We start from the raw sequence: 14006 nt of genomic DNA on the forward strand, positions 1-14006 counted from the left end.
TCCGATCTGCAGATGGAAAGTTCATTCAGAACCTCTGTTTTTAATGCTTTTTACCCAAGCACCCTCGCTAAGTGATTAGAGTCACAGATATGAGCATGGCTCCTTTAGGTCCCCAGGAGAGACTAGAATGAATGTCATGTCTATTGATAAGAGGGGGATATTTTTCTCCTTATAAGCTCTATAAGCCCCTGGAACCAAACACCATGTATAGAGCTGAACATTCTGCCATATCAATAAAGGCTCCAGCTGCAGGCTTGATGTATACTACTAGTCTCTCTAGACATCAGTGTGTGTGTGTGTATCAACCCCATCACCAACCATTGTAGGTCAAGCTCCTGCCCTCCTCTCCTTCTAACTACACTAAGCATAAACAGCTCAGACCTGAGATTCTGTCCATTGACTCTGTATGGTTTTATCCCTACTGCTGGGGTTGTTCTGTCCTCTACAGTATATCTGCCCAGTCAGCAGTGTGTGTACAATCCTCTGACAGTAGCAGCGGCAGGGACCTTTGAAGCTTTGACTGGACTCCTTCCAAACACACGCTCTGAGAGGATGATGAACAGGGATGATACTGGAGGGAGAGGGATGATACTGGAGGCAGAGGGATGATACTGGAGGGAGATGGAGGAGATGATAATGAACAGGGATGACACTGGAGGGAGAGGGATGATACTGGAGGCAGAGGGATGATACTGGAGGGAGATGGAGGAGATGATGATGAACAGGGATGATGCTGGAGGGAGAGGGATGATACTGGAGGTAGAGGGATGATACTGGAGGGAGATGGAGGAGATGGAGGAGAGGATGATGAACAGGGATGATGCTGGAGGGAGAGGGAGGAGGAGGATGAGAGACAGAGAGGAAGAGAGGGAGAGTGCCACTTGAAGTGACGCTTGACTGAGCAGAGAGAAAAATGTGGCGTAGTAGTGGATGGAGTCGGAGCGGAGAAATGAAAAGCTTCCAAACAGGGAAAATGAAAGATAGAGAAGGAGTCAGCTGGCCAGTGTTTGTGGTGGAGGGAGGGAAGCGTAGCGGGAATGGCGGTGGGCGGCGTTAGCGTGCAATCCTGCGCTCTGTCATGCGTGGCGAGCAGGACGAAGGGTTGCCATGGATCAGCACTCAGACAGACTGCACATTGCACCCCCATCACCAAGCTCTCTGCATGGGGCTGCAACTGTACAGACAACATTGTGGAGGGAAATAACAGTCTCAAGTTCAAGTCAAGTCCACATCTGCAGTCAAGTCCCTTCAAAATAAAAAAAATGTAAAATAAAAAATATAAAAAAATAGATCCCTATCTCAATGGGACTCACTTGGCAGCCAAATCCCTTGAAATAGAGATTCAAATCAAATCAAACGTTATAAGTCACATGCGCCGAATACAACAGGTGTAGACCTTACAGTGAACCTTACAGTGAAATCCTTACTTACGAGCCCCTAAAAAACAAAGCTAAAACAGATATGAATAAGAGAAAAGTAACAAGTAATTAAAGAGCAGCAGTAAAATAACAATAGCGAGGCTATATACAGGGGTAACGGTACAGAGTCAATGTGCAGGGGCACCGGTTAGTTGAGGTAGTATGTACATGTAGGTAGAGTTATTAAAGTCTCCTGAGGGGGAATAGGTTTTGTCGTGCCCTCTTCACGACTGTCTTGGTGTGCTTGGACCATGTTAGTTTGTTGGTGATGTGGACCAAGGAACTTGAAGCTCTTAACTGCAGCCCAGTCGATAAGAATGGGGGCGTGCTCGGTCCTCTTTTTCCTGTAGTCCACAATCATCTCCTTAGTCTTGATCACGTTGAGGGAGAGGTTGTTGTCCTGGCACCACACGGCCAGGTCTCTGACCACCTCCCTATAGGCTGTCTTGTCGTTGTCGGTGATCAGGCCTACCTCTGTTGTGTCATCGGCAAATTTAATGACGGTGTTGGGGTCGTGCCTGGCCGTGCAGCCATGAGTGAACAGGGAGTACAGGAGAGGACTGAGCACGCACCCCTGAGGGGCCCCTGTGTTGAGGATCAGCGTGGCAGATGTGTTGTTACCTAACCTTACCACCTGGGGGCGGTCCGTCAGGAAGTCCAGAATCCAGTGGCAGAGGGAGGTGTTTAGTCCCAGGGTCCTTAGCTCATTGATGAGCTTTGAGGGCACTATGGTGTTGAACGCTGAGCTGTAGTCAATGAATAGCATTGTCACATAGGTGTTCCTGTCTCAATGGGACTCACCTAGTTAAAGGACAGATACATACAATAGAATAAGTTCACGGTGCTATGTGTTGTAGCTGTCCCACGTTGTTATGATTGCATAATGAATGTGAATGCGTAGGCAGTAATGCAAGGTTGTTGTGCCCAGCATTCAATTTGACAGGCAAGCTATTTCACACAGTGGTAACATTGTACATAATTATGTGTTGTGAAGTTCATGGAAGTACAGGCTTGCCGGTTGCACTGACCAATTATTAGACTACCCACCTATATTTGTTGTGTTGTTTTTATAGACGTACAGAGAAGTGGAAAATAAGTGATGCTTCATGGCTCTGCAGTGGTGGAGGGGTGTTGTGGGGAAACACGTCTACCAGTATAATGTGTGTCATTAACTTCCTGAACCAGCGGACCATAGGACTCCTCTTTGTGACACTGCAGGCCCAGATTAGGCCCAACATCAGAGAGCGTTGAACAGTGGATCTCATTCAGTCCCTTTAATCGCATTGTGCCACCATCTCTCTCGCTCTCTCTCTCTAGTCTGTGTCTACTGAGCCGTATGCCCAGTCCAGAAGAGAGCTCTCTGTGTACTGTAGCTGGCTGTCAGACAGAGAAAAGGAGATAGAGGGAGAGAGAAAAGGAGGGACAGCGAGAGGTCTGAGTGACCTGATTCCGTACTCTGTTTTTGGCCGTCGTTCAGATGCAGCAGAGCCTCGTTTCTCATCCAGAGGCTTTTAGGAGGGGCACCGGTGTCCTCCCCTGTGTCCTCACTCCACCCAGGGACTCTCCGTGTGAAATTGACCATAATACCGAAGGAATCGTGTACCTGCAGAGGGAGGGAGCCTTAGACATGGAGTGAGAGAGGGAGGGGGCTGGGAGGAGGAGAGAGGAGACTGTAGGCAGAGAGAGAAAGAGATATGGAGGATGTGGGGGGGAGTAAAGAGAGTAGGGGGAGAGAATGACAGTAAAAATAGTTTGATAGAGAATGGAAAGAGAGAGACAGGCAGACAGGCAGATGGGGCTTTTGAGGACTGGATATTATTTGTGTCTGGGTGACTGAGATGGGTGTCAAATGTCATGTTTTGTGCGGGCGTAATGAAAACGTGTCTGCTTCCTGAAAGGATGACAGACAACAAGTATATTTCATTAAATTGCGTCGCTGCTCGGTGTGATTGGCATGTTAGGACGCTTCTCCAGAAATATCATGGCAGGTGTCAATAACTGGAGAACACACGTCTCGTTCTCTGTACATGCATGAGTGTGTGTCATGCACACACACTCACACACACACACACACATGGACACACACTTCTCTCAAAAGTACCCTCGTTACACCCTCCGAGGTATCAATCTGAAATCGGCTGAAAATAAAATAAATGTTCGCCACACCTCTTGTTGTTGGTCAGACGAACCATTCCCTCTCCCTCCTCACATCTCCCTCCCTCCCTCTCATTTCTCATTTCCTCTCTCATAGGGCGGTTAACCCCTGACCCCTGGGTGATGAGGCTCCTTTGTAACCGCCGGTAACAATGATGAAAATCAAGTCAAGGGGCAGTAGCCAGCAGAAGATTTCTCTTCTTCTCTCATTTTTTCCTCTTTCTATCAGAGGAGTAAGCAGCAGGAGGGCTATAGATGGAGGGGTCCACCGCTCTACCAACTAAAGCTCCAGATATAAGGGTGTCTGGTGATGGTGTGTTTATGCGCTCATGTGTTTGTGCCCTGAGCTATCGTCACGACGACAACGCCGGGCCAGGCCCTCTGTCTTGTGATGATGCATGGGCCGGCGGTAGAGAGGACAGCAGACAGGCCTGCAGAAAGACTAACACCGCAGAAGGTTAGATGTGTCACATGGGATGGCGCTGGAGAGACGAAGCAGGTAAAACATCTAATATAGAATGGACATGGAACGAGACAGTAACAGCGTCAGCAAACAGGTAACACAGACAAAAAACAATGAATGCAGCAACGGGAACAGAGCAAGGGAACTGACAAATATAGGGGAGGTAATAAACAGATGATGAGTGAGTCCAATATCGCTGATATTCACGCCAGGCGTGACGAAGGAAGGCAGGTGTGCGTAATAGATGATAGGAGTGAGTGATGCAGGGCAGCCTGGCACCCTCAAGCGCCAAAGGGGGGAAGAGCGGGAGTAGACGTGACAGTACCCCCCCCCCCCCCCAGGGGCGCCACCCAGCGTCCCACCTGGGCGAACCGGCCGAGACATGGGCGCTGGGCAAGCCGGTTGGGGCGTGAAAGCCTGACGAACCGACAGGAGCGTGGGAGCCTGGCGAGCCGGCTGAGACATGGGAGCCTAACATTTGGCTGAGGCAAGACGCCTGACTCCTGTCGAGAGAGCCCGACTATCCAGCGGAGCGTGATGTGGGATGGAAACCTGCCGAGCCAACCAAGGCAACGAAACCTCTCGAGCCAGCCAGGGCGTGGACCCCCGATTCCATCGGGGATGGAATCCACCCCGACGTCACCAAAAAAAGAAGAAAAAAAATCCTGGACCGGCTGGGCGAAAAATAACTGATGATCCGGCTGAGGCCCGACGTGGGATGTGCTCCATCCGAGCCAACCGGGGCAAGGAAACTTCTCGAGCCAGCTAGCTTGGGCGTGGAAGCCCAACAAGCTGGATAGGCACCCCCGGTTCCATCGGTGGCGACCCAGAGCCAGTACTCCCCGATGCTTCGTATGATGGCTGCTGCATTCTGTCACCCATTTGCTTCTACTATAGCAGATTCACGGAGGAGATGAGGAAGGTCTTCGACCACCCGGTCTGCGGAAAGGACGCCGCTAAATGACTCCTGTCCCTCTGTCAAGGCGCCCAGAGTGTTGCTGAAATGGCATGTGAGTTCCGCACCCTTGCTGCAGAGAGCGGCTGGAATGAGGAGGCTCTTCAGGGAGCATTCCGGAACTCACTCACTGAGACCCTCAAGGACGAGTTGGTGTCCAGGGAGGAGCCTGATGATCTTGATGAACTCATTTCTCTTACTATCCACATTGACAACCGTCTCCAGGAATGTTGGAGGGAGAGGGTAGGTAGGGTTGCAAGTTCCTTAACATCTGCTTCAGTGCCTTGTCCTTCTCCTCCGACTGCATCCCAACCCCAGGCATGTTCTAAGCCTGAACCCAGCAGCTCAGCCGGACCCGTCTATCTCCAGAGGAGAGGCAGTGGTGTATCGATGCTAGGAGCTGTCTATACTGTGGCCAGGATGGCCACCTGGTCTCCACTTGTTCCCTGCGTCCAGTAAGAGGAGGCTCGGCCGTTATGGGGGAAATACTGTTGAGTCAAATCGCCGGCCCATCTTCCCCCAGACGAGTGGAGGGGACGAGTGGAAAACGCCGTTCAACACACCACTTGGACACTTTGAGTTTTTGTACTGTTAAGCGGAGCAGCACAGGGGAACCCAAGTGCAAACTCAGACCAGGAAACAGGGATGAATGAACCAAGATATTTATTGTAACACAGGGAGAGATGAAGTGCAGCCTGGCGCCCTCAAGCGCCAGAGGGGGGAAGAGCGGGAGCAGACGTGACAAGATGTTTTGAGTTGGCCGCTCTGTCCTGCCTCCCATATGGTACCCCATTCCCTATATAGTGCACTACTTTTGACCCTTGCTAGAGGATGGCTGGGTGCTAGCCTCAGCCACGCTTCATGCTCCCTGGCCCACTGAACCAGCACTCTAAGCCAGCAGATTTTTAAAGGTCAGGTGACATTGTCCTGTGGTTATTTTGCATTCAACCTTCCCACAACTTTCTAGAAATGGTGCAGGATAGTTGCTTGGCTTTGGGACATTCTTAGCACAGTTCAGGAACTTGACAAAAAAAGTTTATTTTCTTGGTATTTCATAACTTCAACAGAACGTTTCCTAAAAGTTTGAACATGGTTACATTTAATTTCAATGTTGGTAATGTTCTAGGACCGTTCTACAACTGGTTTGACATTGGGAATGTTCTCAAATTGTTCTGAGAATGTTAAGAAACAATGTTCTTCTGTGAGAATTTTAGTACTTCCACAGAACATTCCACACAAGTTCCCACGTGGTTCTATTTAATGTCATATTTGTATTACATTTTGGGAACATTTTCCCAAAGTGACTTAAGCAATTCTGGGAATGTGTTTAACATCAATACGCTCTAAATTCCATTCTCAGAACATGAAGAAAACTTTCCATAAAAAACTTTAGTGACATTCAGAGAATGTTCTAAGAATGTTACTTAAAAACATCTACATTCCGTTCTCAGCATCAACAAAACTCTCTCTATCCTCCATCTTGTGAAGTGTGTTCAGGTGTGTTGGCTGCGCCCACTAATTGGCCCTATCTGATCTTAATGAGTGCTTGTCTCCTTTGAATAGACTAAAAGAAACAGCTTTGTATGCACAAAAAACATGGCATGCTAGCTCCATCCTGGTGGTGGAGTGGACTAATTCCAAGGATAGATAACAGAAAATCATAGGTTTGAATCTAACTGATGCAGTGCCACAATAAAAAAATACATGTGCTCTCAGGAAATGAATTCAACCCTGAATATACTAGCAGTGTTATTAAAAGTCGTATTGAAGCGTTCAGTGAAACTTTTAAGGAAGCTATTAAAAAAAACTCAAAATAACCCATTAACCAGTGTAAATGTTCCCATAATAGGCTAACTTTTAACTTCCGTTCTCAGGATGTTTAAAAAACATAATTTTTTTACGATCAGGAAATATATGGCCTTGTTCCAACAACCAATGTGAAACCAAAAACATACGTTTTTCTCTCTCTCTCTCGCTCTCTCTCTCTGACTTTTTTATTCTCTCTCTCCCTTCTTCTCCCAATATGAAATGAACTTGACTCAACCATTGTGAAGTCTCCTCCATTGATCAGACAGATTACTCATAACACAACCACCATGTTATGGAGACGACTCCAGTGTATGATTCTATTGACTTCATGAAAGCTCTCTATCTCCGTGGTGACAAAGATGGAGGGTTTGTGAAACGTTTCTGAAACTCTGTTAGCAGACATTTGATTGAACGTTTCCCTTAGGACTGAGTTCACTAAAAAGCTTCCGGGAAAGAACCACCAACAAAAAGGGTGGCATTCCCATATTTTGCTTCACTTTGTCCCCACAATGGCCTCCTTGACCAACAAAAAGGGTATCGTTGCCATATTTTGATCCACTTTGTCCCAATAATGGCCTCATTGAAAAACATAGGGGTTTGTTTGCATGCAGAAGCTTACTGTTACCGACAGTTAGAGCTTTAATGCCGATAAACACGACTTTGGTTTATAATGTTGTTTTATCGTGTGTAATCTTTCATTAAGCAGAGAGAGACGCCATTGTTTCTGATGTATTAGATGGACCTAGACACAACCCTGGCTGAGATGGATGGTTTGAATCGGCATAATGGTATGCCAGAAATGATTTGGTCTTATAATATATGATAACAGGTGATGATTTATAGCCCACTGTCACATCTGACCTCAGGACCTTTAATCACGGGAAAGGAGAACGACATCTCCAACTGTAATATCAACTGTCACATCTGACCTCAGGACCTTTAATCACGGGAAAGGAGAACATCTCCAACTGTAATATCTGACCTCAGGACCTTTAATCACGGGAGAGGAGAACGACATCTCCAACTGTAATATCTGACCTCAGTACCTTTAATCACGGGAAAGGAGAACAACATCTCCAACTGTAATATCAACTGTCACATCTGACCTCATGACCTTTAATCACGGGAAAGGAGAACGACATCTCCAACTGTAATACCAACTGTCACATCTGACCTCAGGACCTTTAATCACGGGAAAGGAGAACATCTCCAACTGTAATATCAACTGTCACATCTGACCTCAGTACCTTTAATCACGGGAAAGGAGAACGACATCTCCAACTGTAATATCAACTGTCACATCTGACCTCAGGACCTTTAATCACGGGAAAGGAGAACGACATCTCCAACTGTAATATCAACTGTCACATCTGACCTCAGGACCTTTAATCACGGGAAAGGAGAACGACATCTCCAACTGTAATATCAACTGTCACATCTGACCTCAGGACCTTTAATCACAGGAAAGGAGAACGACATCTCCAACTGTAATATCTGACCTCAGGACCTTTAATCACGGGAAAGGAGAACGACATCTCCAACTGTAATATCAACTGTCACATCTGACCTCAGTACCTTTAATCACGGGAAAGGAGAACATCTCCAACTGTAATATCAACTGTCACATCTGACCTCAGGACCTTTAATCACAGGAAAGGAGAACGACATCTCCAACTGTAATATCAACTGTCACATCTGACCTCAGTACCTTTAATCACGGGAAAGGAGAACGACATCTCCAACTGTAATATCAACTGTCACATCTGACCTCAGGACCTTTAATCACGGGAAAGGAGAACGACATCTCCAACTGTAATATCCACTGTCACATCTGACCTCAGGACCTTTAATCACGGGAAAGGAGAACGACATCTCCAACTGTAATATCAACTGTCACATCTGACCTCAGGACCTTTAATCACAGGAAAGGAGAACGACATCTCCAACTGTAATATCTGACCTCAGGACCTTTAATCACGGGAAAGGAGAACGACATCTCCAACTGTAATATCAACTGTCACATCTGACCTCAGTACCTTTAATCACGGGAAAGGAGAACATCTCCAACTGTAATATCAACTGTCACATCTGACCTCAGGACCTTTAATCACAGGAAAGGAGAACGACATCTCCAACTGTAATATCAACTGTCACATCTGACCTCAGTACCTTTAATCACGGGAAAGGAGAACGACATCTCCAACTGTAATATCAACTGTCACATCTGACCTCAGGACCTTTAATCACAGGAAAGGAGAACGACATCTCCAACTGTAATATCAACTGTCACATCTGACCTCAGTACCTTTAATCACGGGAAAGGAGAACGACATCTCCAACTGTAATATCAACTGTCACATCTGACCTCAGTACCTTTAATCACGGGAAAGGAGAACGACATCTCCAACTGTAATATCAACTGTCACATCTGACCTCAGTACCTTTAATCACGGGAAAGGAGAACGACATCTCCAACTGTAATATCAACTGTCACGCTTTTATTCTCACAATAACCCAGCGCACTGCCTCCATATTAATCAAATGGGACTGTCCACCAGTCCAAAGCCCACTGTTTCAAATCTGTCCATACAGATGGAATAACGCCTATTGTCTAGCATCATTATTCTGGTATCAGAAGCCATACAACATTCTCTTTTCTTATGACAGGTGGACATTCCCCTGCATGTCATCCATTTTTCAACCCACCATTCTATCTGCATATAATAGTCATTTGGTGGTTGCTTATATTTTTCCTGTTTCACACATGTACACGTGGGAATTAATACACGTGTGTGTGTGTGAATTGGAAATGTGTTTTTTGGCATAGCCCACTCTCCCCGAGACACCCTTGGAGAATGGGGTCACGGCCAGGTCATTATCAATGGTGACCCTGGAGAAATTAGGTTTAACTAACTGCCTTGCTCAAGGGCACATCAACAGATTTTTCACTTTGTCAGCTCAGGGATTCAAACTAGTGACCTTTTGATTACTGGCTCAATGCTCTAACCGCTGGGCTACCTGACACATATTGCTGGGTTACCTGACACATATGGCTGGGTTACCTGACACATATGGCTGGGTTATCTGACACATATGGCTGGGCTACCTGACACATATGGCTGGGTTATCTGACACATATGGCTGGGCTACCTGACACGTATGGCTGGGCTACCTGACACATATTGCTGGGTTACCTGACACATATGGCTGGGTTACCTGACACATATGGCTGGGCTACCTGACACATATGGCTGGGTTACCTGACACATATTGCTGGGCTACCTGACACATATGGCTGGGCTACCTGACACATATTGCTGGGCTACCTGACACATAGACATTCCCTGACACATATGGCTGGGCTACCTGACACATATGGCTGGGTTACCTGACACATATGGCTGGGCTACCTGACACATATGGCTGGGCTACTTGACACATATGTCTGGGCTACCTGACACATATGGCTGGGCTACCTGACACATATGGCTGGGCTACCTGACACATATGGCTGGGCTACCTGACACATATGGCTGGGCTACCTGACACATATGGCTGGGCTACCTGACACATATGGCTGGGCTACCTGACACATATGGCTGGGCTACCTGACACATATGGCTGGGCTACCTGACACATATGGCTGGGCTACCTGACACATATGGCTGGGCTACCTGACACATATTACAATTACAAAAGCACAGTAGCATGTCCAATTGCAAGGCATAACAGCTGCATAACAGATGAAAAACGAAGTGAGCGTTTCTTGTTTTTCCGATTATTTCTCCTCCCTAGAGGTGCAACACTGATTTGGCGTGGCGGTGTGAAATTAAGGAAGGCACATTTTGTTTTGTTCTCCGATTCACTTTGAATATTTGTTCTGTTGTTGGTATCTCTTGGCTTTACACTGGTGGTGTTGTGGGGGGATCTGCCTGGGATCTGCCTGTCAGACTAGCCGCTGGCAGTATTACATAGGACAACTGTAACTTGACTGCATTCTTCATCCGTCTCTCCCTCTCCCTTTCCCTGTCTAACTCTTTACATCTCTCTCTCTCTATTTATCTCCCCCTCTCCTCTCTCTCTCTCCCTCTCTTTCTCTCTCTCCCTCTCGCTCTCTCTCAAGCTCTCTCTTTCTCTCTCCCTCCCTCTATCTCTACCTCTCCCTCACTCCCTCTCTGCATGTCCAGAAGGTCAGTCTCAGACAGTCTACATAACACCGTGTCACTAAGACTAAACCCAGACAGTCTAAAAGGCCATTATGAACCTCTCTCCCTTCACATTCATGTCTTCTGACTGGGGAGATGAATTCCTCTGTGTATTCTACTGGTCATTACAGCTGTTGAAACGGTTGATTCTGGTCTTGAAGGAGCTGCAGTGCTTGCAGGTTTTTACTCCAACCCAGCTGTAACACATGGAAAACAATGTTAGTGCAGATGAAGGACGATAATAGTGTTGACGAATCAAGTGTGTTATTGCAGGGCAGGAGCCAAACCCACACTTTTGTCTCTATAACCCCCCCCCCCTCCTACTAGCACTGACTTTATATCTACTTTATTGAGGGAAAATGTGCTCACTATGACTGAGATATGTGGATGTCTCACCAAGCTATCTGAAGATAAATGCACTGTCTTCTTCAGAATACACTCTCTTCTTCAACAAGAAATAACAAACAGTTGATCACAAAAAAAGTCCAATAATGACTCTCTCCCTCCTCTCTCTCTTTCCCTCCCTCCAGCTCTTAACCATCGATGACAACTTCTGTGGCCTGGATATGAACGCTCCGCTGGGGGTCTCAGAGATGGTGCAGGGCATCCCTCTCTTCTCTGACTCCACCGACAAGATGACCTCGGTCATCGCCTACGTCTACAAGAACCACTCTCTGGCCTTCGTGGGCACCAAGAGCGGGCGCGTCAAGAAGGTAGGCGGGCGGCCATTGATACTATTACACTTCCCAGTGGTCTCCCACAAGGGATTGTGGAGGGCTACTAGGAGATACGAGGAGATTGATTTTCCACAAACGTACTGAGTCGGCTGTTTTCTCTTCAGGAGGGAGAGGTGGAGGAGGGGCAGTGTGTGTGTGAGTGTGTATGTGTGTGTGTCAGGGAGAGAGGATCTCGAGACCCCCTCAGGGGTTTTATTAATAGAGGCCTTTCTGGTGTCTCTGGACGTCCCTCCTGATCCATGGTCCTGTATAATCTACTGTTCACTGTAGCTGCTACAATATCATTTTTGTCCACAACGCTGAAATAGTCTCTAAAATGATACAAGCCATACGACATTCCCCATTGTACAAAGAAACTAAAGAAGTAGGCGCCATAAACAGATCAACCGTTAGAGACAGTGTTTTGAAGTGTGTGACTGTAGCGTGGGTGGATAGGCCTGGTGCAGTGTGTCGGAGCCCCAGCCTGGGCCCCTGCTGCCCCCAATGCCCCCCTCTCAGGGAGCCCTGTCCTGGGGTAATTGGATGATGCGGTGCTGGGGGGCTCTGGGCCTGCTGCTCTGCTTCTCTCTCTTTTCTGATGTGCTGACAGGGGTGTGTGCATACACACAGCCATGACTGAGACTAATCCTGGGCCAAGCCAGCTAGCCGCTCCTGGCTCTGAGGACAATAGTATTACAGAGAGAAGGAAGGAGAAGAGAGAGTGGTGCTGAGAGAAGGAAGCAGATGGAGAGAGTGGTGCTGAGAGAAGGAGAGGAGAGAGTGGTGCTGAGAGAAGGAGAGGAGAGAGTGGAGCTGAGAGAAGGAGAGGAGAGAGTGGTGCTGAGAGAAGGAGAGGAGAGAGTGGTGCTGAGAGAAGGAGAGGAGAGAGTGGTGCTGAGAGAAGGAGAGGAGAGAGTGGAGCTGAGAGAGAGGAGAGGAGGGAGAGTGGAGCTGAGAGAAGGAGAGGACGAGATGGTGCTGAGAAGGAGAGGAGAGAGTGGTGCTGAGAGAAGGAGAGGAGAGAGTGGTGCTGAGAGAAGGAGAGGAGAGAGTGGTGCTGAGAGAAGGAGAGGAGAGAGTGGTGCTGAGAGAAGGAGAGGAGAGAGTGGAGCTGAGAGAAGGAGAGGAGAGAGTGGTGCTGAGAGAAGGAGAGGAGAGAGTGGAGCTGAGAGAAGGAGAGGAGAGAGTGGAGCAGAGAGAGGAGGAGAGGTGGAGCTGAGAGAAGGAGAGGAGAGAGTGGTGCTGAGAGAAGGAGAGGAGAGAGTGGTGCTGAGAGAAGGAGAGGAGAGTGGTGCTGAGAGAAGGAGAGGAGAGAGTGGTGCTGAGAGAAGGAGAGGAGAGAGTGGAGCTGAGAGAAGGAGAGGAGAGAGTGGTGCTGAGAGAAGGAGAGGAGAGAGTGGAGCAGAGAGAAGGAGAAGAGAGAGTGGTGCTGAGAGAAGGAGAGGAGAGAGTGGAGCTGAGAGAAGGAGAGGAGAGTGGTGCTGAGAGAAGGAGAGGGGAGGGAGCTGAGAGAAGGAGAGGAGAGGTGGAGCTGAGAGAAGGAGAGGAGAGAGTGGTGCTGAGAGAAGGAGAGGAGAGAGTGGAGCTGAGAGAAGGAGAGGAGAGAGTGGTGCTGAGAGAAGGAGAGGAGAGAGTGGAGCTGAGAGAAGGAGAGGAGAGAGTGGAGCAGAGAGAAGGAGAGGAGAGAGTGGTGCTGAGAGAAGGAGAGGAGAGAGTGGTGCTTAGAGAAGGAGAGGAGAGGAGAGGAGAGAGTGGTGCTGAGAGAAGGAGAGGAGAGAGTGGTGCTGAGAGAAAGAGAGGAGAGAGTGGAGCTGATAGAAGGAGAGGAGAGAGGAGCTGAGAGAAGGAGAGGAGAGAGTGGAGCTGAGAGAAGGAGAGGAGAGAGTGGTGCTGAGAGAAGGAGAGGACAGAGTGGGTGAGAGAAGAGAGGAGAGAGAGAGAGTGGTGCTTAGAGAAGGAGAGGAGAGGAGAGAGTAGTGCTGAGAGAAGGAGAGGAGAGAGTGGTGCTGAGAGAAGGAGGAGAGAGTGGTGCTGAGAGAAGGAAGCAGATGGAGAGAGTGGTGCTGAGAAGGAAGCAGATGGAGAGAGTGGTGCTGAGAGAAGGAGAGGAGAGAGTGGTGCTGAGAGAAGGAGAGAGAGTGGAGCTGAGAGAAGGAGAGGAGAGAGTGGAGCTGAGGAAGGAGAGGAGGAGAGTGGTGCTGAGAGAAGGAGAGGAGAGAGTGGGAGGAGGAAGGAGCGGAGGAGAGTGGAGCTGAGAGAAGGAGAGGAGAGATGGAGATGAGAGAA

At 48.2% G+C, this 14006-nt stretch overlaps 1 protein-coding gene across 1 annotated transcript in view; it reads left to right on the plus strand.

Moving 5' to 3' along the window:
* The window catches only part of LOC115197988 (plexin-A4-like), a 125407-nt gene that overhangs the window by 55744 nt on the left and 55657 nt on the right, over positions 1-14006 (plus strand). Inside the window, exon 3 of the mRNA XM_029759646.1 lies at positions 11535-11717. Coding sequence (XP_029615506.1) covers positions 11535-11717 — 183 coding nt within the window. The remainder of the gene's footprint in view (positions 1-11534; positions 11718-14006) is intronic.

This window comes from Salmo trutta, chromosome 8 (genome assembly GCF_901001165.1).
Source record: "Salmo trutta chromosome 8, fSalTru1.1, whole genome shotgun sequence".
NCBI classification, from domain to species: domain Eukaryota; kingdom Metazoa; phylum Chordata; class Actinopteri; order Salmoniformes; family Salmonidae; genus Salmo; species Salmo trutta.